This window comes from Motacilla alba, chromosome 1, assembly GCF_015832195.1.
Source record: "Motacilla alba alba isolate MOTALB_02 chromosome 1, Motacilla_alba_V1.0_pri, whole genome shotgun sequence".
Lineage (NCBI taxonomy): Eukaryota > Metazoa > Chordata > Aves > Passeriformes > Motacillidae > Motacilla > Motacilla alba.
This window is the reverse complement of record NC_052016.1, coordinates 38,989,531-39,014,615: the sequence shown is the minus strand read 5'-3', so window position 1 is coordinate 39,014,615 and position 25,085 is coordinate 38,989,531. Positions and strand designations below refer to the sequence as shown.

The window sequence follows — 25,085 nt, the reverse complement described above, 5'->3', positions numbered from 1 at the left end:
ACTTTAGACTTCTTTACAGCACACTCTTATTTGGCTCTGACAAACCAGCCTACTAGGACAATTCTGTACAACACGGACTCTGTGGCATAACAGTGTTTCATATTGTCAAAAATGTATTTTTCTGCACGCTGGAATTAACCTTTCCATCTCCTCCAGCTTGCTGAACAACACATGAATTGCTACTAAGTGCTGTTTATTGGTAACATGGATATTGAAATGGGTATTTCTTGAACAGTAGTAGCAGTAGTAGTAGCAGTAGTTCTGCATGTCTTCAACATGCGGAACTACATTTCTTAATTTTCCTAGGAAATGGAAGAGCAGGATAAAAAAACACCAACCAAATGAGCAGGATAAAACACATTCAGATGAAATCAAGTGTGAATCAAGTGTGGCTTTAGTCATCCACAGATCCTCAAAATTACTTCAGTGACATTATTTCTCTCAATTTCATTTGAAGTCAAAGAGAAATAACAAAAAATCGATAAATGGTTAATAAATTGTAAAACCCATGTTGAGAGCTGACTCTAGTCATGAGCAATCTGCATAGATGTTTTGTAGGCAGCATACCATACATATAATGAGATGGATTTGAATATGCACCTGAGAAATAATCCAATCTTTATACTTATAGGCTATTAAGAGCTATCTAGACAAGTGAAAAGACTCACCTCAATTTATCACAGAAAATGTTGTCCACATTCCAGAGAAAAAATCCCATTAAAAATACAGTTAAAGATGTATATCCTAAACCTCTAAGCCATGGGTATACCCTAGAGAGACAATGCAAAGTTTAGTTAAGAATGCTTAAAGATACAGAAATATACTAATATATACTACACTAAATATGTGTAAATACAGAAATGCTGGTACACGTAAATAAAATTCTTTATCAATTTGTTTTTTCCCTCAAAAGAAAAAAATACCAACTTCAAATTTCATCTTTTAAATATTTTATTGTACTTATTCTCTCTCCTAATCTCATATTCTCTGAGACTGTTTGATTACTTCTATAATTATAAATGTTTTCCTAAATACTGCACTCTCTGAGTGAAACCAAAAAGTGGGAAAACTAAAGTTGGCTAAAAGGTACTAATTCTTCAGTCCTATATATATTCTTTCATTAAAAAAAAAGCAAAAAAAAAAGAGCCCTGTTACCAAGTAGGACTCTCTTTCCCAAAAGAAGAGGGTCTCTGCCAAGAGATCTCTCTATACCAGGGAATTTGTATAAATACGGTCTTTCAAAATTGTTCTTTTGTGAACATAGACCACCATGACCAACAACTAACCAATGGTATTAAATGGTATTAAACCCTTGTACTTTTATGTTCATCTTTGAGTTGAATGATACAATTTAATTTTGGCAGAAAAAAAAAATCTCCTTTAAGATATGGAAGAATCAGATGCAAGCAAGTGCATCATTAATAAATTTACTTTTCCTATGTGCATTCAGGTTGGACTATGAAATTGTAAACTTCCTACATGGAAGGCTCCTTTCCCACTAATAAGACAAGTCCAAAAGCAAAACCAAATCCAATCCTGAAAGGCTGCCATGAAATACTGTTCACGTTATTTTTAAGTATTATGAATGCACAGTTGAGATTCTGGGTTAAAACACATTCTTGAGGTGCCTTTTCCCCCACTGTGTGTGTTACAGCACATTTCAGAGCTGTGAGCACTGGGGACCAAAATGTGCAAAACACAACAGGTAGCTCGCCCTGTGGAGGAAGCTCTAACCAGATACGAGCTGTACATATTTACAAATTGACTGCCAATATAAACTAGCAAAATTATTATTTGTTTAGTCTAATAAATGTGTGGAGCACCAGGCAGTACATGGCAAAGACTACACTGTGATATTACTCCCTCAGTGCTCCAGAGACATAAGCAAGACCATGACACTGGCAGAGCACTAAATGGTATATTAGACATGCTGGTAATTAGGTAATTATAGCTGGAATTATTGAGGAATAAACAGCGGTGTTTTGTGAAGGAATCAACTGGCATCACTTATTAACAGGGAACATGCTTTGTGAACAGAGAATAACATTTGCCCAGTTGTAATCTTGGGAGGAAACAGACCTAAGAAAGAGATGAAAAGTGTGGGGGGAAGAGGCAGGAAGAGGAACAACTGGTGAGGATAGGATGATGTAGTAGCCTGGAAGGAATAACATGCTGTTCTTTGGGATTTTCCCTCTAATCTCAGAGTGACTTCAAGGCCCACACTAAGAAATATGAGTGACAGGAAGTGAAGTAACAAAAAACAAGCAGAAATCAGGGTCAGCATGTAAGCTGGAAAAGGCTTGGTCAATTGCTAGCACTACTGATGGAAATACAGCAATACGTTCTAGCCGTGCAGAGAAAGTAAACCCAGAAGTGTGCTTGGGGATGAATTTTAGAGAAAAGAAAGGGTACCTTCAGGTTGGCAGAGCTTCTCTAGCAGAACTAATTTAAAATTAGTAGTAGTTTAGTTAAAATTTAGAAGTAGTTTAAACCTACTTCTCTTCCCATCCCAACTTTCTACCCAGTTTACATAGTAACACCAACAAGGGAAATAAGTCTTTGTAGGGCACTGATTCAATGAAGTGATCAAGCTAATTAAGAATACATACTCCAAGCCCCTAGAACTGAAGTGAAAAGTAGGTGGGACTTCAGAGACAGACTTTGCTGGAGCAAATAAATACTTTGTGAGGGAAGGTGGTGATGTTATTGATAAAGACAGAAGACTATGAAATGCTTCAGAAATAATGAGAATGCATAACTGTGTAGAATTTGCAGATGTAGAAAAATAGCAGACACAAGAGTTTGTCTACATAGAAAGAAGTTTAATCTAAATGATTAGAACTGTGTTAAATCCTTGAGTAAGAACAAAAGTAAAGTGACTTCAATTTGATTCAATTTGGTTCCCCTTGGAGGTGAATTAACGTAGTTTCACTTAAGATCTCTAGGCGAGGATTAAAATTTCCAGTCCATAGGTTCAAAAAGTGCCTTTAAAGTGATGATTGCTTCTGAAACTGCAACACACTATCAGTTTTAAGTTGTTCTTGCTTAATAAAAAAGTCTGTGAACATTTTCACTTGGTCTGTGGGAATTTCTTGGGGAAAGCCAAACCACGTGAACTAAAATGGCAATTGGAAGGTGATTCAATGAATGTACTTGATCCTTGTGGGTCTCTTCCAACTCAGAATATTTGAGGTTTCTATAATACTTCAAATTCCCATTTTCTTAAATTCTTCCTTGTGCTCCTGAACAGACAAATGTGGAACTTGAAACAAAGTTTAACAAAAAAGCACATTTAGAATGACAACAGAAGAAAGAAGTAAGTAATTTTCAGAAGCAATCCCCAAAGGCATGAGAACACCAAATATTCACAGGAGATAGACAGAAATGGGCAACCAACTGAGCCTCTGAGAGCTAAAGGTATGTGTTTACTCCAATACTGATTAAATTCAATTTTCCTCCTTCTTACCTACCAAGTCTGTGCTCTAATGCTTCTAATGTTTCTCAGCATCTCCTAGACCTTGTAATACCTTTTGTTTGTTACAGTTTTAATTTCAATTTCCACAGCATGATGCCTAACTTTATCCAATCAAAACTGTAAGAAAAACTACCATGTGTTATTATTTTCTAAACACTTGAGCAGGGAAGAGGAAAGGAAATTACTAAGTGGTAGTTCCACTCTGCAGTCTTACTCTTAGCACTCTCCCAGTATTATCATTAGAATTTAGACACTAGCAACAGATCTCACACTATCCAGCAATATGAAGACAAACTCCATTTCTGTTTAAATTGCAGTCTAACAGCCGAAGCCACCAGCAGAACACCTGACAGTAAACACTGATCATAAGTGTAGAAATCTCAGTTTAGTTTAATGTTATCCCAGTGGCTTCAAAAAAGTGCAAGGTGATGAGCCAAACCCTTTCAACCCAGGGGAGTCCAGGAGCTAACATTATGAACCTAGTTAAAGAAATTCTCCCATTGCCAATTTCTCATGTTGAGCTGACCAAAAAAAAAAGCTGCAAATGCTATGTTGTAACTTACAATGCTGAATTAAATGGTTACTTACCATAATACTATATAAACAGATCTTAGAACTATGATGGAAACTAGTGTTCCATACATGATCTGAAAATAAAAAAAAAAGAGATAAAATTCAGCAGTTGGATTCAAGAGACCTTATAAAATACTCCAGAAGTAAAAATCTTTTGAAGCCTCTGTTTGTTTGTTTTTTTATTTTTACATCTCAGGAAAACAGCATTCCTTCTAACTTCATCTCCAGAAAGCCTTCTGTTAAGGTTTCAAATAAAAGTATGATTATAAAGCATGTCCTTTATACAATTACAGGAAAAGTCAGTTGTGTAAAACCAATGTTCCACTGTTCTGATTTGGAAAGCAAACACTAGATGGCACTCAGAAAGCATCCTGAAATCAAAAACAGTAACTAACCCCTATTATCTCTTCTCTCTGTGCATTTTAGCCCAGGATTGTGCAAGCATCAGTTAAAGCAGGATTTAAAAGCCGTACTTCTTTCATTGATACTTGATTAATATGTTTTCCTGAAAGCAAACACCTGAATAGACTATGTACTATTCCCACACTGAGCATCACTATGGAGAATAACTTTCCAGGAAGCATTTCAAACAACTATTGCAGATTGTTTGGATTCAATCTAATTGTATAGTGGGAAGGCTGCACAGTCTGAAAAGAGCCATGAGCAAAATCTGACTCACTGTAGGCTTGATGAATTTGAATGCAATCACCTGACTTTAAAAAGGTCAAAGTAATAATTTATTTTTTGCCTCATGATCTTTAAATCACTCTTTTTTTAAGTCACAAACTTAAAATCCATGTAACAGCACCTCTAAAACATACAGATAAAAGAAGAGAAAGAATGTGGCCAGTCATGCCTGAGAGTGATGCAGAAGTCACTGCAGCATGGAGGATTTTTAGACACTGGTGACATTCAATTACTTTCTTTATCTTTTATTCTGAACACTGGTTTCCTACTGCCAAAAGGCAGTTTGTTCCAAGCAGCTGTGCCTCACTCTTTTTGCTTCTCTCCAGTGGCCCACAGGCCTCCCAGTATTTTTTTCTTCCTTGTTCACTGACTTAACTTTCTCATGTTGCTTCTAGTTAGCTACTATCTAATTCTGCCTTTGTTTAACATGAAACAGAAAAGTTATAAACCTCTTCTGTCTTTTTTTAAAAGCCACTAAACCTCACAAAAAAGTGTGCATACAAACCAGTGTCCTTATCATGTTCTAGTGACCTCCTCATAGCCCTCCTTCTTTTCCACTGTCTTTGAGACAGGGACTGCCTCTCACTGTGCTGTAACTGGGGCATTCAGATCCTACTGTCCTGAAAGCATGTTAAGTCACCTCACATAAAACAGGTTACTGTAATAATGCAAAGTGAAACCTTCCTTCCAAAAGTCCATAAAGGCAAATTTGCAAACTCCTTTCAGATTTAAGGATAAGGTTAGTAGTGCACTGTATTATCAGTGCACATACACAGAACAAGACAGACAACAGAGCCCTTATGTTTGACAACAGGTAAAAGTAAGCCCCAATACTGACTATTCAAAGTCAGCACAGCAGCTCTTCATTTGCATTCAGAACAAGATTAAAGAACTTCAGTAAATAAACTACTACTACTGTGTGTTGTGCTCTGTAGAACTAAACAAAGCAAAACTATTTGAAAGGCTAATTGGTTCTGGCTTGTAAGTTATACAAAGCTGTTAGTTAATTCCAGTCCCCTTGTTGGGGTACAGCACGTAAACCAGGAAAAAAAGAAAACCAACACAACCTGCTAGACACAGCCTGAGTATCAAGTGCTTATCAGTCCCAAGCTAAGGGTAGGAAGGGAGTGCTCAGGTGTGCTAGGTGCTGCCTGCTGGTACAATTCTTCATTACTGATATTTTGCCTAAAAAGATCCCACCACCCAAATATATTATCAGCCTCATTTAAAACAGCCCTTTTCATTTTTTCTAATCAAATCCAGCAATTTATTCTAAGAGAGGGATGGTACAGTGGAAGATACTCATAAGAAGGCTCCTCCAGAATCCAAATTACAGTTTGATTTGATGATCTCCTTCTTAAAACTTCCATCACTACTCCTTTGCAGTAGAGATATGGGAAAAACCTATCCATTAAGAGCAATTTCTGTCATGCACATTAGGGTTGTGACCACCCTTATGCTTGAATCTAAATTGCTTTTGGATTCTTTGTACACGGAGTTCAATGGTGTCAGGCTATGTCTAGAGAAACAGATCTTACAGGCAGCCAAAAGCCCAGGTAAAATGTGCCCTTTTTCAGCAGTTGCTAAAAGCAGGAAAGAACAAAAGCTAAGAAAAGCTTTCTTTGCAGAGTTTCCGGCTTGATATTTCCTAGTGAGTTAATGACTCGCAGAAGAGAACAGTATTAATGGAGGAAGGAAGAAAAAAAACAAAAAAAAAAAAAAAACAAAAAAAAAAAAAAGGAGAACCTTGCAGTGACTGGAAAAAAGTATGCCCATCGTTGACACTTCAATTTCTGGCCTTTTCCGCTTCCCCACCCAAACAGGTTGTTAGCAGTAAAACACATTTGTGTTTAAAAGCCTGTGAAAGACTGGAACAACAAACTGTTCTGCTCTGCATGCTCCAATCCTCCTCCCTGAAGGTGAGCACCCAGGAGGTACTGCTGTGATATACAGAGACTGTAGCTGCTCACCTCCCCCAGCTGTTTCTTACTAGAGGGCTACCAAAATGCACAACTTCTTTCAGATGTCAGGCAGCAGTGCTTACTTTACCTCTTTTATCATCCACAGCTTTACTCTTTTTATCATGGTAAAACTTTGTTAGGTATAACCCATCCACCCAGAGAAGGACTAAGTACAATATTACATAAAAAAGAAAAATCTGCCTTATTCAAGTTAGTCCAAATTTTCCCATTCCTTTAACTTTTGTCCTTCTTTTCTTTAACTAAGACATCATTTAAGTGACAGATGACAACTCAAGCAAGTTTTCTGCTATTTTGTCTCACACTGCCATTAAACTGTAAGCCAAAGAACATCATTTTACGGCAATTGAAACAAAAGGAAAGATCAGAATCTCAATCTTCTATTACCACTAGACGGTTCCCTCTTTGCTGTTTCAGATGCAAATAAAGCTGTGCATATTTCAGCTTTGAAGGCACTTAACAATTGAGGGAAAAACCTAAAGTCTGATAAAGACACAGTGGATTACCTCAGAAGAAGGCAAAATATGAAGAACTTCCTAGTTCACAAATGGGAAGTAAGCACTTCAGGGCTCAATGACTGGCAGCATTTTTAATGTGGAGGCAATTAAGCAAATCATACATAAATTCACTTATGCAAGTTAAAAGCAAGGTTGGTAGTCCATGCTGAGAGGCGAGCATACAAAACTGGTTCTTTATCTACCCTTCTAGTACAGAAAGCAGCAATAGCCTGCTATTTCTACTTCTCTGTTTCCTCTGCTCCTGGCTTTCTACCCATCTTTGGTTAATAAAGTCAATTTATCAGCCTCAAATATCAGTATACACATTGGGCACTGTACTGAGAAATTCTGGGTTCTTGGCAACCAGCTTATCTAATACTCCAACCAGCTATCAAAAGATAATACTTAATAATTACTTAAATACTTGAATGTGGAAGCTGTATTTGCGATTTGCAACAAATAAAACTGAGTCCTACATGGGTTTGGATTTCTGGTGAAGAAATCTGAGCTGAGAGAAAAAGGAAGGACAATCTCAAGACGACACTGAAACACCAAGTAACTCGGCACAGGTACAGCTGTGTAGTACCACAGGCTGCCTTAGCTCCTGAATGAACTATTTCAGATTCTCTGGGTTTGGTCCTATTTAGATGCATGTATGTGATAGCAAAATGACACATAAGTCACTGCTGCTGTAGAGCTTCTGGAACACTGTCTGCCACAGAAAAATCAAGCTTCCTCTCCAATGACTTATAGAGCTGAACCTTTGGAGAGTCCTAAGATCCTTTCTCATTCCCTAAGGTACTGTGCAGGTAGAAGCACCAGCCAGAATGAAAGCTGTACTCACTTGGGAAGACATCCCCAAATGAACTGTGTAAGAGTGAAACGTCACTCAAGTTAGTTTTATACGTGCTCATCAGTAGGACAATGACAGAACAGAAAAAGCTCTGTGGTGAAGACATGCCTGAAAAGGTCATTTTGAACAGAATACTGGGGAACCTGAACGTACAGAAAGTAAGAACACATTCCACCAAAAGGCACAATACATTAGCCACAAGCCTACAATTAACTATTGCCTTAGCAGCAGGAAGGACTCTGGAGAGCTGTAAGACATCCAGTGGGTCCACATAGATTCCCCGAAATGGTGAGTCCTGCAAGTCTGAATAGGTTGTGACTGGACATAATATATTCTTCATGCAGTTTCAGGCTCCCTTACATACTTCCATACTTCTACACATTTCATTTTGATTTCACCTTCTTCCTTGCACTTATATATTTAAAACACCCCTAGAGAAAATAATTTTTTTTTTTATTAAGGAAAATGAAATGCCTTTTCTTGCCATGCTTACTTTCTTCCTCTTATTCAAAGTCACCTGAAGAAGTAAATCCAATACTTGTATTTTACATCTATCAAAAGTTTAAAAAATCCTTAGTCATGTTGTTATGCTGTAAACAGTGAACACAATCCAGGCTCTCCCTCCCCTCCTTTGGTGATCTGTGAACAGTTTAGAACAAGAATAGTTTGTATTTGTCCATCAGTGTGTCTCTTCCATTTTGAATCAGTCCTCATCCTTGTCCTCTGGGTATCCCAGTTATCTCTTCATTTCCCTCCAGTACTCAGTGATAACTCTGAACTTTCTATCATCACAAATACCAGCAGTACATTCTTCTTTTTCCTGCTACAGGTTTTTAAAAAAGAAACCAACCAAACAAAACAGTCCCACTACTGATTCCAAGAAAATTCAGGCTTTTCATAATCTCCTTTAGTAATTTTTCACTAGTCACTACCTTACCCTATTTGCAACTCTCCTACTAATCTGTTCCTCCAGCTGGCTTGATTTCTCATAGGACACCACAAGAACATTCTAAAATGCCGATTTTTTTACATCATATTTCCTAATGTAGAATAAACAGCTATTTAATCTAATTTTCCATTAACCTTTTAATTATTTGCTTGCTAAAATTTGCCTCAAACTGTCACAGCAGATGACTACACAAATAAAACAGGTTTTTAGAACTATCTCCCTATTCACATAGCTTGGCCCACTAGCTGAACGAGGATTTTTATCACTCCAAGTGATCAGATATGGTACGCAGCAAGCAGATAAATCAGGATGGAACATGTTGCTTTGTATGTGACAGCTTCCTAGGCCTCATCATACTAGGAGGAGGCTACTTGTAAGACCTGAGTTGAAAGTTTAACTTCCAGTAACATACTTCAATGGCAGTCTCTGTATGTCTGTGGATCACTTTACACTAGCAGCCATTCTTCCCCTGCCGCTTTCCTTGTCTACATGTGGTAAACAGAGATGAAGAACTAATCTGATTTAAAATTAATTCCGAGGAGAGTTTCAACCTGTTGAGTTCCCCAATCAAATTCAGATCAGAAAATAAATATGTGTGCCAGATGGAAAAGAGGGGAGAGGCACAGCTGGTTTCTGTGACAATGATGCTGGCTTAAAAACAAGCAGGCAGCTGGGACATAGGACTGTTTAGCACCTTGAAAATCAGGACTAACAGTGCTCTAGCCTGAGAGATTTGAACATAAGCAAGACCATATATGCCTGTAAAGGCCATTAATATATTTCATTTAATTGATGAGGTGGCAAAAAATACTAGATCAGTTGTCAAACAGGAATTGGTTTTTTCCTTCTAATGATGTGCTGCCTCCAGCTGCCCAAAACATGCATTTCATTCCTCCTACAGTTGAAGCACTAAAACACTTAAAGATCTCCCTTAATACGTGGATGCAGAAAAAGAAGTTGGTCTCTATTGCTACTGTGCTGTGGATAACAAACTGAAATCATCTTTGTGCCCTGCTGGCAGCTGGCAATTTATGAGCCTAAATTGGAAAGACAAGTAGAAAGTGATTTAAGGAAAAATGAGGCTTGGAACCTGGTTGCTAAATATAACAGGATCCTTTTTTCCATTCTTACTGGCCTCCTCCCAGAGTGGGGGAAAAAAACCCCAACAAAACCACAATCCATACTGAAACAGTGAACATTAAAAAGTTATCCTTGTAGTTCTTCCTCTTTTTGCAAGGCCGACAACTCAAAATGATCACAGACAATCACCTAGAGGAACCAAATGCTGCTTTATCTCCTGATGCTACTTTCTAACACAGTTAGATTGTGATTTAAACTATGATCGCATGAACATATTAATTTTACTTCAAGTCTAAGTGACTTGAAAAGCAGTTTGAAAATGCTTATAGAAATTATTTAACTTTTTCTTTTTAATGCACTCTAAAATAATGTACAAGTATTAAGAAAATAATCCTGTTTAGCTGTGCAGTCAGGGAAATATTTCCTCAGGATTTACTATATATTTGGCAAAGACTGTGAAAAAATAAGTACAGTACTTGAACATTTGGAGTTTGGCCATAACTTTATGTTCTCCATAAAAATCAATTTGCAAAGAATTGTTGTAAAAAGTCCAACACTTTTATGGGATCCAAATATTTTCTACACTAATTCCTCATGTATAAATTATAACAGGGAATTCATATTCTGAACCTAAGAGAAACCAGATGCAGAAAATTAAAGGTCTGGGACAACATTTTAAACTTTCTCTATTTCCCTCTTTCCCAAAAAGTTTTAATATCTATTGCTTTAGTTTTGGTGACATGGGGCAACACCTATGTCAATGCATCAAACTGGACTATAGTGAAGCTGTGATGTATTTATTCCAATAAATGCAGCTTGGGCAAATAGTTGGTTAAAGAGATGAAAGTTCATTATAAACAGTAAATGTTGCCACTGTTGTTAACAAAACTACTCTAAGTCACTCCATTCAAAACTGGTTATGATCAGCTCAGTAAATGCACAAGTAATTGTCACTTTCATCCCAGCCAGTATCTTTCTGCTGGAAATGTAAATAGGGGGAAAAAAGAAAAGATTTAATTAATATAATTTAAAAAAGCCACACTGCAATTTTCTGTTTTATCTACAGGTAGGGTAACAATTCATGTTTCAAGGGGAGATTATTTGGAGCAGCTGAAAATTTATTCTCTTGATCAGCACTTCACTAATCCACCAACAGGAGCCACTTATCATTTTTACAACTGCTGATGCAGCAGGCACATTTTGACAAGCAGTGGCACTACCAATTTCAAAAATTAAGGCTTTAAAGCTCTGTCCTGCAAAGAGCTCTGTGCTTTTTGCTTGGTAATTTTTCAGCTGTTATCCCTAATCAAAAAAATCATAAATGAGGAAAAACTATCCATGGCATACAGAAATGAGCATCATTTCTAACCACCTGTGAAGAAGTAAGTGATGCAAGTCCTATCCCTACAGGCAGGGGGATGCATATTAATAATCCTGGGCTGCTATAAAGAAGCCTGTACCAAATATTCCATTAAGGCTGTACAAAGTAGTCTGCTACACAACCCTAGAAGGCATTCTGAGCTTAAACTCACCTCGAATTTCCACAAAGTAAAACCGAGTAATTAAGAAACTCAGTAAACTAATGTGTTAAAGAAGAGAGAACGTGGTGCTAAGTCAATCAAGACATCTTATGATGTAAGGTCATAGTTTCAAAGCAGCTGCTAATGGAAAGCAGCAGAAAGACTCATTTAGCTGTTCCTCTCTCACGCACCTTAAAGTCACCTCATTACACTTGCCACTGATGAAAACCATGGGAAATATTAGGTCACAGGCTAAAACACAACACACATTGAAGCATTCTAGTTTTTCAGGTCACTAAGTAAGAGGATGGTGACATGACAGGCAGCAATACTGCTTAAAGAAAAAGCAGACGGCAAATTGTGCTTCCCTTCCATCTTTCTTCCAGCAGTAAAATACCGTAATATATTCCACTAAAATAGCATAGTTGAAAACCAAAATTAGCTGCTTCAACAGAACAAGATTTACCTGATGGAATACAGGCTCTTTCAAATCTAGATAAACCTGGAAAGATTAAAAAAGAAAAATAATTTGCAACAGAACCATCATAATATTATTAATCTAAATATTGGCAAGGTGTCTCCTGTTAGAATCAAGCCATGAGTGCCTACCCATGCACCATTAAAGTTGATCAAACATTTGATGTTTCCTCTGGCAGAACCTGAGGTTTTAACTGCGAAATTATTTTAAACTAAGAAGCACAAATATCAATATTAACAACTAACATAAAGCTTCTAATTTAGTAGAGTTGACTACATACAAAACCAATTAAGATGCTGAAGTTACCAGATGTTCTTGATACACATTGCAAGAAGAAAATATGCTCAACTCTAATTTGCATTTCTTGTTTTTGACAATAATTTAATGTTTTGATTAATTTTACATAAAGCTAGTAGCTTTTCCTATTTGTAATACAGTTAATTCCATTTATGTTCTCGAAGAAGGAAGGGCACTAGACCTCAGGCATAATGTGCCACAAGTGTAAAAAATTTTAGGAGAAATAGAAGAGAAGAGGCAAGTATTTTGGCAGCTGAAGATAACATAATACTTTAATTTTAAAATAAATGTTTATCAATAAAAATTACATAGGAAATTCCATCTGTGGTTGACAGTCAGCATGAAACTGAATTTATTCAAAAAGGAAGAACACTCCACTGACAAAGGGAGTCAAGTTAGCTGTGACACAAAAAAAATTAGAAGCATTTTAAGTAACATCTAAGTTCTTCTCTTATTCTGCCTGCTTCAGAACACCAGTCTGCATCCTGGACTGGATATAAAAGTCCACTTTTTTGCAGTCAAACAGAATGATTCTTATTTCTACAGGTGAATTAAAGTGAGAGAAGCAGGAACACAGCTTATCCAAGGTCTCATATCAAGTCAATGGCAACTTCTTTTCTCACATTCCTGTTCTAGCAACTGGATTATTGCTTTTCTTCCTTATTTATTCTATACAGTGGTTTAGATAGAAAGATTTTAGGTTTCTCTGGCCAGCAACATTATTTTCTCAACAAAAGAATAATTTGTCTTTCTTGACTGGCAGTGACAGAGATTTAGTATTGCCTCTGTAACATTTCTCCACTGCCAGAAAAACTGCCAACCTAAGGGTGAAAATGCCATATTAGAAAAAGTTACTTACTATGCTGACTACGACGCTGTATGTTATTAACAAGAAAAGCAGTGCATAATTGACTGTATTCTTGTACTTGAAACATTCATACCTGGAAGAGAAGATAAAGGAGAGAGATAACATTCATCACTTACCATATAATGGATGCAATTTCCAAGGTATAATATTAAAAATTTTGTGAGAAAATTGATCCGAATTAGTCTTAGGCCCCTCAAGAAATTCTAACTCCTTAAATAAAGACACATTATTGTAAGAAAAAAAAATGCTCTTACCAGTAAATGTTTTTAAAAAAATCTAAGGCAAAAAGACCGTAACACCAATAAGCTCAAGCATATGCCAAGAAGTAACCCACTCTAAGAAAAGAGTTTGTGAAGCAGAAATGTTTTCAGAAGGTGCTTACAGGGTGATAATGGATGGCAAATTAGAAAACAGTTTAAAATGCAACACAGCTGTCAAAAACATTACTGAGCAATCAGCAGTGTAGGAAAAGGACTGCCTTACAAAACACTGAACTCCGATTTGTTAAAATGTAGATTGTTTACGGCTTCACCACAGTTGCAGGGCAGTACATTTGCTAGATTGGGTACTGGTAAAAATGGAAGGTAAAAGCACCTGACTGCTCCCAGTATGTGAAGGTAATTTTAATTGTTTGTTTTACAATCTCTACACTACACCTCAGTCTCAGCTGTGATGGAAATACACACACATCCCAGACTGTATCAACACCAGAAAATAGGTCTACAAAACCCCAACAAAAATGAATTTTGAGAAGCCCATTATCATCAGGGCTGGAGGAAGCTGTCTATATAATTCCAAATTACATCTGTCTAGCTCCTCTTTTTATAAACTTGGAGAAATAAACACCATCATGAATTGATAAAAGGAAATAAAATAAAAACACATCTGGGAAACAAAAAGTCTAAAGTCAGCACAATGTGCTACACTGCAAAATGGCTTGCTGAAGTAATTACACAGTTTGAGAATCAGCAGAACTGAATGATGTTTAAGGGGATGTCCTGTGCGCAACCACCTGCAACATACCTTCAAGCAAACCAAAACAATTATTAAAGGCCTCCTAAACTACACATTAGCTCATTTTTTTTGAGCGTTTTAATTGCTACCAGACATAAATACACAGAATCTTATTTGAGTTATAAATGCAGTAACAGACTTCAGTGCTTTTGAAGATAATAAAGTAACCACCTCACTAAAAAAAAAAAAAAAAAAATATTTTTATAGTCACTTCTCATCTTTTTTTCCAATCACATTCAAATCAGACAAATGCAAAGGCAATTTCAAGGAGATAGGGCGCTACAATGGAAATATTTCCACTAAAAGAGGCATTATGATTCTGGTCCTGAGTTTGTACAAATCACACTAATGTATGAGTCACAAACTGAGGGCAATTTCCATAGATAGGGATTTAGTCCTAAAGCATCCCATCTCCTTTGCAAGCTACCAGTAATCTTTACCAACACATCACAATTTTCAACAGCTGAATATTTGATTAGTTCAAAAGCAAAAAGACTGTTTTGTTCTCTTTTAGTCTGCAAGAAGTTGATCTATCATTTGGACTTGCCAAGTGACAGAACAAATCATATTAAATCAGACTTTGCAGCAACAGGCAAGAAAAAGCCAACTTAGAGTATCTTTACAGTTGTCAAATGCTACATTGCTCTCAAAATTAAATGGGAGAACATATCCTGGCATCACATTAAGCTGTCATGCATGTTCCAAGACACTCTACCCAAAATACGCATTCAACTCCTCATAAAATCTTGTCTTTTAATTTTCCAGATGAGTGAAAAGCAGGTTTAGCCAGAAAACAAATTTACATTTTGAGCCAGACTACATCAGAGAAATCCAGCACAAATAAACTATAATGATACTAATTTTGTAGGCATTACTGAAGTTGATTTTATTATGTCTGCTGTTTTTGTACAAGTAGCACTGAGCTTTGATTGTATACTACACATTCTTTAATGAGTGGGGTTTTTTCCCCTACTGAAAAAAAATCACTGGTAAAATATATCTAAACTAGCAAAAACTAGGATTAAAGCCAGCCTGGTACTCTAATATCATAATGCTGTACAAAAACAGATCTCACTGAACGTAGTAGAAGCTTTCTATATATGCTAAATTTCTGAGACTCTACATTTCAAATGTTAACATTTCATAAATATTCAAGGAAAAAAATGAACAAATACTTACAGGCAGTAGACAAACACACAACAACTGTATATCATTGGCAGTTCATCCAACAGCTATAAAAAGCAAAGACATCAAAACATGAAAGCTACTTTTAACTCACAAGCTTGTCTAAGTTAATTAAGGAGAGAGTAAGTCTGAAGTAAACAGGAGTTTTTAAGTCATTTGGATATCCATCTATCTTCTTGACTGTACTCTAACACGTAGCACTGTCAAACCCTGTTCAGCTACTGAAGCTGCTGCATTAAAAGCTTATTACTCTGAATCTTTTGAATATTCCGCTTCATAAACGCCCACACCTTCAAAGAATCTTGACATTTTTGCTGCTCATACCTCTTAAAATATTTGTAAGAATTAGTTCTGTACAGCCAGGCTGAAGAAGACCATCCCTTCTATGGCCTTACAGTCAGCAGCATCTTTTTACTTGACAGAGAAATTGAAATGTAATTTTTTCAAAGGATAAAATACAATTTTAGCCTATTAGGATAAGCAACATGCTTGCATGTTTACTTCCTAATTTTAGAAATTTCTTACATTGTTTTCACAGACAGGGTTTTTTGTTTGTTTGATGTGGGGTTCTTGTGGGCTGTTTTGTTGGGTTTCCCCTAGAAATTATAGTGGCATATGTTTTATTATCTTAAATAGTTTTTATATTTAGGGAGAAGACTGGTGTGTTACAGCTAAACCAGTTATTTCTCCAGGAATTTGCCACCTTAATTAATGGAATTAAAATGGTAATCACAAGAGAGTTGATTTCTCAATAGCAGGTAAACTCAAAATTGCCATTTATCATTAGAAGGAAAATGAATCATAGGATCATTTTCTTGTAAAATTTCTCACCAAAGAATTTTCATGAATTTCTGCTTATAAATATACAGTTAAACTTACCTCCTCTTAAGAAAGACTGAAAATCATGGAAATGAAAAAGGATACAAATGGATCAATGAAGATCCACAGCCTCTCATTTCTAATATGTAAAGCAAACATTAATAGTTAGGGCTTTTAGAACTTTCAGAGCTTGACTTCTAAGAAAAACAAGAACTAGATGAAAAAAAGATTTTGACCTTTTTCCATCATCACTCAAAGTTCTTGGGGGCTGTGTCAGTAAATAAATTGCTTTCCTACCACTGCTACAGGGTACTTAACAAGTTCATAACCATGTTATGCTGAACAATGAAACTTGTTAAGAGCAGTAAGCAGCTTACTGATTCTGCTTGGTTTGGGATAATTTTCTAACTGCACAGTCAAAAACTTCATTTTAGCTTTGAAATTTCCCATTGTGAGAAAAAAAAGCTGGATCTGATTATTTACAGAAGGAGAGAGATGAGTTATCTTGAGTGTGAAGGATTAGCTTGTTGTGATTTTGGTTGTATAAAGCACAGGAACTGTTTCACAAGCGTGCTAAACAGCTCTGCTGCCCAGCTGCCACTGATAGGGCAGATGTTGCTTCTTCCCACACACTGTCACTGCTTCTCTCCAGTGGGGAGATCAGACTGGTCTGACTTACCAGGTCCAGGTGCTGAGCCAGCACACAACCAACCTTGCAGAGCAAGGTTTAAATCCCAGGACCTGAGCATTACAGGGTCAGGGACCACAAGAGACAACACAACGACAGTATCAGGAACATTGGTAGCAGCTAAAGCTAGCAGGCATGTTCAGTGGCACCTTGCCATCACAGCAGTTTATCTTTGCTGTGATGCCTTAGAGGAGACAAAATAGAAGCAATAGCTGAATTCAGCTTTATAGTAATATATTTTAGAAATTCAGAGATACAAATTCAAATGCTTTTCCAATACAAATTCAGTGCTGTTCCAAGTCTGATAGGAATTAGCTACAGAGCTACAGGATTAATTCATGTGGATGTCAAAGAGTGTGAGTCATTTAACACCTCATTAAAGAAAAAAGGTGGGGGAAGAATAAAAAATACAATACAGGAAAATCTTTCAAATTTGGACAGGCACGTACACTCAAGTTCATTTGCTGGCAGCATCTCAGGGACATTACAGTAGCAACAAAGAACCTCTCAAAAGATCTTAACTAGAATTTGCATGCAAAGACAATGACTTCTGTATCCAAAGGAATTAATGCTTCTAGGAGTACTGTCAAAGGCATGCCTGGACAATGAAGAACCATGGAAAGAAGGGAACTCAGGGAGCTGATTTCACTGGCTAAATAAGCATTTTGTGCATTCCTCAAGAATCCAATCAATCAAATTCCCATAAAAATAACAGAAAAGGGGTGAACTCCTCAGAAGTATTCTAAACAACTGCTTTCAAGAACAGAAGTGTTCACATTTTTCTTAATTAAGTAAACTGAATCGATAATTTACAGCATTAAGACTGCAAAACAAATGTAAAAGTTTGCAAAACAAATGTAAAAAAAAGTCTCCTTGAATAGCTATGCTGATTTTTAGCCATAACAAGAGATAAAGTGAATGAGGAAAGTTTATTTACTGGTTGAAGTGTTTCCTCCATGGTGATCAGTAAGCAAACAATTGGAATAATTATGGACCACTTGTGGATTTCACTTGGCTGCCAAAATAAATGTACTTTCCCTGCCTCACACAAAGCCTTTTACATCAGTTGACAAGATGATGCAAGACATTCCTGCTTCCTCCTCATCTGCTTCTGCCCCACTTTATTTACCACAGTTCATAGGTCCCTTAGTTGTTCTGATGCAACACCAGAAGTATTGAGCAAGTAGCAGCAAAGTGACTTGGATTAAAATAAAGCCCCTACACACACACACACAAAACTTCCAACAACAACTGAAAAATAACCCAAACCAAAACAAAAAAACTACCCCAAAAAACCCCACCTGAAACAAAACAAACAAAAACCCACAATCTCCCCATTCATAGAAGGTTTTTAAGTCTGGATCATTTTAATGATCGTGATTTCAGGGTGCCCTTGCTCACCTCTGCATCAGTGTGAGGAAGAGGATTTGAAATACTGGCCATGATAGGAACAAGCAGCTGAGGGAAGCAGTATGAAAAAGGTGGAAATTCAAGGTGGTTTCACCACCAAATACAGGTAAATGGCACCCTAATTTGGGAGAGAGTGGTGAAATGGCTCCACAAACTACCTTTTTAATGCCAAGAAAACGACCAAATATTCTTGCATGGTGACAACAGTATGCTCTGTGGAAGCTGACAGTCTCCACCACATGCCAGAGATACAAACCAGAGCATTATGGAGGCAAATATCAACCAATCAGCAATATGTAGGTCCCACTGTGATCAGCAGAAATGCAGGACTCAATTCAGCAGCCACAGCATAGCTGCCTAACGCTACCTGAAATGCTCTGTCACTCCCCATACACCCATCCAAGACTAGCAGATGTGATGGGAGTCGAAGAAACCTGCACCTCTGTGGGATGGAAGCTGGAGGCTTGAGAGAACACTCACAGGGTCTAAAATAACACTAAACATTTCTATTTAGACAAATGAATCTTTTTTGAGCAAAGATTGCCAGTGGAGTCTGGAGAATGATTCAGCCCAGCCAACTGCCTCTCTCCACTCCACTGATTAAACTGTATTTCCATTGACTGTGGTGGGAACACAGACTTCCAGCACAGACTTTTAAATATATGTTTCTCAATCTTGAACAACATCCCACTTCACCCTGACTTTAATTCAAAGATGCATTTCCTTACTTTTGCAGACCTAAAAGAGGACAACAGGACAAGACTTCCTGTGTCCCTTCAGAAAACAGGAAATACCAGGACAATCCCTGTGTCCTATGACTTGTTATAGAATGCTGCCTACTTGAAAATAGAGAGAAAATGACTCAATTATCACTACTCAGAAGATACTGATTTCAGTATTAATGCTACAGGTCCATCTGGATAATAGACACATAAAGATGAGAAAAGTTACAATAAATAGCAATAACTCCAGTTGATACTGCTTGCTATTATGCCAAATCTGTAATAATTTTAAAATAACATCTTGTGTAAAAAGATAACATGATTTCCCAAAGGATAAAGTGTCCTCTACCACTATAAGCAATTGATGATAGCTCTTATTTTAGATGCAAGTATATATTTCTGTATATAATCAGTGGAAAATACCTACTGAAACAAGACCTGCATTACTGCCTTGTTGAGAGCGGGAGTGATGTACAATGATACTTAAGGTAAATTAACTCATTTTATACAAGTTTCATCTAGACAAGAAATGGCAAAATGACGGTACAGAAAGATACACACAGAAAATGATTCACAGCTACTTATCAGTACTCACCTGCATTTCATACTTCAGGGTCATGTGGAAGCACCAAGATCCCAATCCCACAGCTGAAAACAAATCAAAACTATCATCAGCATAATAGTATCCATGTAACATTTTCAGGTACATTAACTTATATGCATGAAATGCATGCTTAACAGTGAGAAAGAAATTAGAACATCAGCATTTTACTGCAGGGACAAACACCCTTTTTTTCCACAGCTTTCTACTTTATATATTAGTCACCAATGAAATCCCTGAATTTATGGGACTTCTGGTGTGAGTGTCCTCTTTAACTCCTCTCAATACTGTGTCCTTTGAATTGGGCATAATCTCAAGGAGGAGAGGAGCAGAGGGAACCCAGAATGAATGGAACACTATATATCAATTTACCTTTTTCCTTTTTTTTTAAAGCGAATTATGATTTCTCTGTCCCAACCCTTCTATAAGGCAAAGCATCATTCAATAACTAGTACTCCTGAAAACCTCTCAATATCTCTGCTTACTGCCCAGTTTTAAAACATGTATTTTATCAAAAGCTTTTTGTTGTCTCCATAAAATGTGGTGTTAATAACACCAAGGTGCGGCATTTGATACCCACAGGGACTGTTCATTAAAGAGCTAGACTCGATGATTCTTGTGGCTCCCTTCCAACTCAAGACTATTCTGTGATTCAAAAGCAGAAGTGAATTGCTACTAGAACTCAGAACTGGAAATTCAAGGTAAACAAACCAACCCCACATAGGATGGATTCGTTTTGTGAAATGAGATCACCATTTCCGAGCCTTCTCTATAGAAAGATGAGCTTCTAAGAAATTATTTCTATTCATTTGAAATACTTTCTTTGCACATTTTGAATTTACTTCTGAAATTACTTTATGAGGCATATACTTTGCCTGTACAGTTTTTTCAGTCAGGCATGAATAATGCTTCCTGAAAGTTAGATTTCTCTGTTTAGAGCAAAGCTGGTACAGTATTTATTGCATCATTCATTACTTTGAAATATTATCAGTAAAACACTCACATCAAACACTAGCTCAGTTTTATATTTCAAGAACAAGTACAGTAATGTGATATCTTGTCTTCCTTAAAGAAATTATGTTTTACCTCAGACCGTAGTTTCAGAGAAAGCCAAGTAATTTGCACTCAAGCCTTGATCACTGAGTAGTGCTGCCATATTTTGTGGCTAGAGCATCACCTCGTCTACACACACCAGTCAAGTTTCACTGATGCATAAACAAGAATTCTATCTCTCTGCACTCTGTAAAGGATTGCCAAGACAGTCAAGAGACATGTCTAGAGATGCTTCCTTAGATGTTATTAACTAGAACTGTGATTATTACACTTACTCAAGGAAATTAAATACCTACACATGTAGCTTTACTGAAATACAAAACTGTAATACAGCAACATTTCAAAATGTATTACAAAACACTTCAATGTCATTATTTCTCAGGGAAAATTAAGCAGAGCTCCTCCCAGAAAATAAACAACCACATGCACTTCTGTAAATTTTGATTACATTGGTTTGCTTCTGAAAAATCTTTCCAAACAGCAAGCTACAACCGCTTTCACCTTCACTGAGATTCTAATGAGAAACTCTCGTAGCCATTTTTCTATGTATACAGAATATATGACAACAACTGCTCATTCTGGAGGAAAAACCCATTAAGATCACCATTAAAATAGTGCCATCCATTATCCTGGCTGTCACAGAATACAAACTCTCACAATTTGTAGCAAATGTAATTTTCAAGTATGGGCAAAATCATTGCATAAGAAATTTCAACAGATTTTAAATTAGGAAAATAAGTGGTTGGGGTTTTTTTTCCTTCCGTCTTTGAAAAAATCCAGAATGCTGCAGATATTAGTATTTCAAGTCATTAATCCCATGCCTATAGTTAGTTTTTACAGTTAAAATTGATAGAACCACTCTTTCTTCTGTGCAATAATCACACCTGGATTTTCTCCGATTATGAAATTTTACTATGCATTGTAGAACAATGTTTTATTTATAGTATCTATATAAAATAGATATCTGGAAGAAGAAAAGCTTACAGGGTCAGATCTTATGGTTCCAGGCTCGAGACATTTGTAAGAAGTATCTACTTCACAAAAATCATCTGCAATCAGACATTCTGCCAGCTTTGTACTTTTCAAAATATGAGTGATCACGATCACTGCAATGACACAAGTTTTCAAGAGAAGCAACTCTCCCATACAGCCACTGACACACTGAACAATAAATCTGTTCCTTACCTTGCAAGCAGTTTTCATATTTTAGGTGTTTCCTTTGGCAAAGGAGCTTAACTCACTAAAAGCTGCATATTGGTTGGGAAGCTTTAACACCATCTGAAGCAGTAAGTACCATTTCCTCTCTAACTACTGTAACTCATTTTTCATAAATACTACAAGTCACTTGGCATTTTTACATCAATGAACCTCCCAAGTTATGGGGGATACATATAAATTATGTACTGAGCACAGAATACATATTAAATCACAATATTATGAGATCAAAATTGCACTTCAGAAGACTAGAAATGCAAGGCAGGGCCACTGCTCTATGCAGACTAACAGGGTCTTTTTCTGTCCTGCAGCAAACACTGTGTGGTTACTGCCAGTGGATGAAACAGTGGTGCTACGACGATGTAAAATCAATGCACCTACAAACTTTACTTTATACACATACTGTCAAAAAACTTACAGGCAATACCTTTGGCTAGAAATAACTGAATATTATACAAAAGATCCACCTCTATATATGAACCCTATAAACCTCCAGGATTTGAATCCTAGAGGGATGTTTTTTCAATAGCTTTAGGAAGCATCAGAAGCATCATGTAATCAGTGATAATTCAATTTAATGTAACTATTCTATCAGTACTCAAAATTCTTGTTATGAGCCTAAATCCTACATAGAAAAAGCAGCTTATTAGGATTTCACAGAAATGGTAACTATACAGGCACTGTATGAAAATATTCTGAAGGAAGGATGCTCCAGATGCAAACACCATTAATTAGGTATCTGCACATGAACTATGTGTCAAAGCTTCAACTAAGAGAATGTCATTATTAAGAGTAACGCAGCCTAGCCAAACGGGTGTTTTAGAACAAGTCAAATGATTCTCCTGGCTTTACTGACTACACTAGCAGACAGAACCCTCTGCACAGTTAGACACATACGCTTAGGTGTTTAAATTTGGAGCTGAATTCCACGTTATTTTTTTACAGTGATAGCACTTAATTAAAGATTAAAAAAAACAAAACTACACTGCATGATTAAAAGTTAAAGAATGGAGCAAAATGAAAAAGTAGAATAAAATTAACTATTTTAAATGGATTGTTTTGTGTCATAATGGTTTCCCTCCACAGCATAAGAGACAGGAGAGACACTGCTTACTCCAGAAGTACCGCTCTACAATTAACCTCCAGCTTGGCTGGTGCTATTCCCGGACATTGCAGTACAAGTGTCTGCACTAGTGAGTCATTGGAACAGTCTGTGGTATGAATCTGGCCTGCTCCAATGAACACTTTCCCCAGGCAGCTTCCAGGCACAGCCCAGCAGCGTCCAGGGTCTGTGCTCAGCAGGCAATCTGTATGCGGTCACCTTGTTTTGGAGGCTAAGATGAACAGACACGGGCTGTTCCACGCTGCTTGGCTTCAGTACTCAGGAATGTTCCCAACCACAACTGATTTAACAACACTGACATGGCCCTGGGAGCTTCTCTACAGGTGTTAGGTAAGAGGAAGGGAATTAACTCTGACTGAAGAGATTCTAACAACTGTTTCCACAGACACAGAGTTTCACTGGAAATTAGATTTATTAAGTTGCTTAAGAGTTCCTATGGTTATTCCTAATATAGAAAAATTTTGACACCTTTTTACTTTCCACCACTTTGGCACTTCTTGAATGACTGAGCCCTTATTGAACAGGCCAAAGAAGTACAAATGAGAACAATCCTCCCAAATTTCAAGTGAGGTATCTAACAAACATTACTTCATCGAGTGCTTTCTTATTTCATTAGATCCAGAAGTTATGCTTCTTTATATATATATACATATTTATGTGCACATACACACAGTTTTTTAAAAATTAAAATTCTTCCAGAATACAAACCATTTCAGAATCATAGGTCTCCAGGATGTATGAGGAACTGGCATGTGTAGAACCCGATACAACACTCCAGAATCATACAGAACTACTCAAAACCAACTGCTTATTCCTTGAGGTAGGAATGGTCTGATGATTTGTTCCACCTACTTCAGGAGACGCAACATACTGAAATAATGGCTTAAGATTATTCTTCCTAATTTATATGTTGATTAAATGGTTCTCTACAGCTTAAAAATCATGTCAGTTCCTACTGAGCTAATTGAGAACATGCACTTTATGCTGAAAGGCAGCAGAAAAAAGGGCTGAGAACAGTGTTCTGTATCTCAAAGGCCTTGCTGAAAAGTGTAACTCAGTATTGGCACCAGTATGAACAAGAAATTTATTTGAACAATTATTTATAAATACCCCTTGTTGTGCTGCCAAGATCTTACCATGTAAGTGAAACAAACAGAACTTCCACAGTGCAAAATGCATTTACTTCAAAAAGGAAATAAATGTCAACCAAAGAGATTGTGGGTATAAAAGGCAAGCGCTGAACACGGTGTGGTAAAACACAAAGAATCTGACAATCAGCTAAATGTCTGGAAGCATGCAAAAGAAGCAGCTGATTTGGATCAAAATAATGTCTAGAAACAACACCTCATGTTCTCAAATGCTAACAGATTTAATTTTAATGTTGGCTTTGACAGCTGTCTTTTAGTATCTTGTAAAATCTCAGTAACTATTCAAAATTGCTAAAACTGAACTAAAGCACCCTCCCTTCCACCCCCATCTTCACAGCAGAACTCTAAAATAATTTCTACTTTAACAAAACAACCCTCACTTAGAAGCTCTACTGCATGGTCTTTAATGAAGCATGCTGCCTCAAGTGAAATTACAAGTTTGTGTTAAATTCACTATCTTTTCACAGATTAAGTCTACATTTATTTGCTACAAATTAAATAAATAGAGTGAAACCTGTTAATAAATAAAATTCATACGATGGAAAGAATTCTGTCTGGTACTTCTTACAAAAAGAATTTTCTGTACACTTACTCTATCTCCACTTCAGTATGCCTCTTGTTCAGCCACATGCACAGAGAGAATGGCAATGTTCCTGATATATTTCAACCATATTCAAAATTCTTTTTATGTTTTCATTCACTGCTTTTATTCTGTAGTAGAGCAAATGTTAAGTGATTTGTGATTCCAAATCATCTCGTTCCTGCTTTTCACTGCAAACTATAAAGTCTTCTACATTTCTTTACATCTTTCAACTGCTGTAAAACAGGGTTACAAATATTGAAGCAGACAC

The 25,085-nt window shown here is 36.8% G+C and overlaps 1 protein-coding gene across 1 annotated transcript in view; it reads right to left on the bottom strand.

Annotated features, from left to right (window-relative positions):
- Positions 1 to 25,085, bottom strand: part of ACER3 (alkaline ceramidase 3) — a 56,429-nt gene that overhangs the window by 10,168 nt on the left and 21,176 nt on the right. The window contains exons 3-8 of the mRNA XM_038131940.1: positions 19,690 to 19,742; positions 15,450 to 15,502; positions 13,248 to 13,329; positions 12,080 to 12,115; positions 4,064 to 4,122; positions 669 to 770 (exon numbers count right to left, since the gene is read on the bottom strand). Of these exons, the coding sequence (XP_037987868.1) occupies positions 669 to 770; positions 4,064 to 4,122; positions 12,080 to 12,115; positions 13,248 to 13,329; positions 15,450 to 15,502; positions 19,690 to 19,742 (385 nt within the window). The remainder of the gene's footprint in view (positions 1 to 668; positions 771 to 4,063; positions 4,123 to 12,079; positions 12,116 to 13,247; positions 13,330 to 15,449; positions 15,503 to 19,689; positions 19,743 to 25,085) is intronic.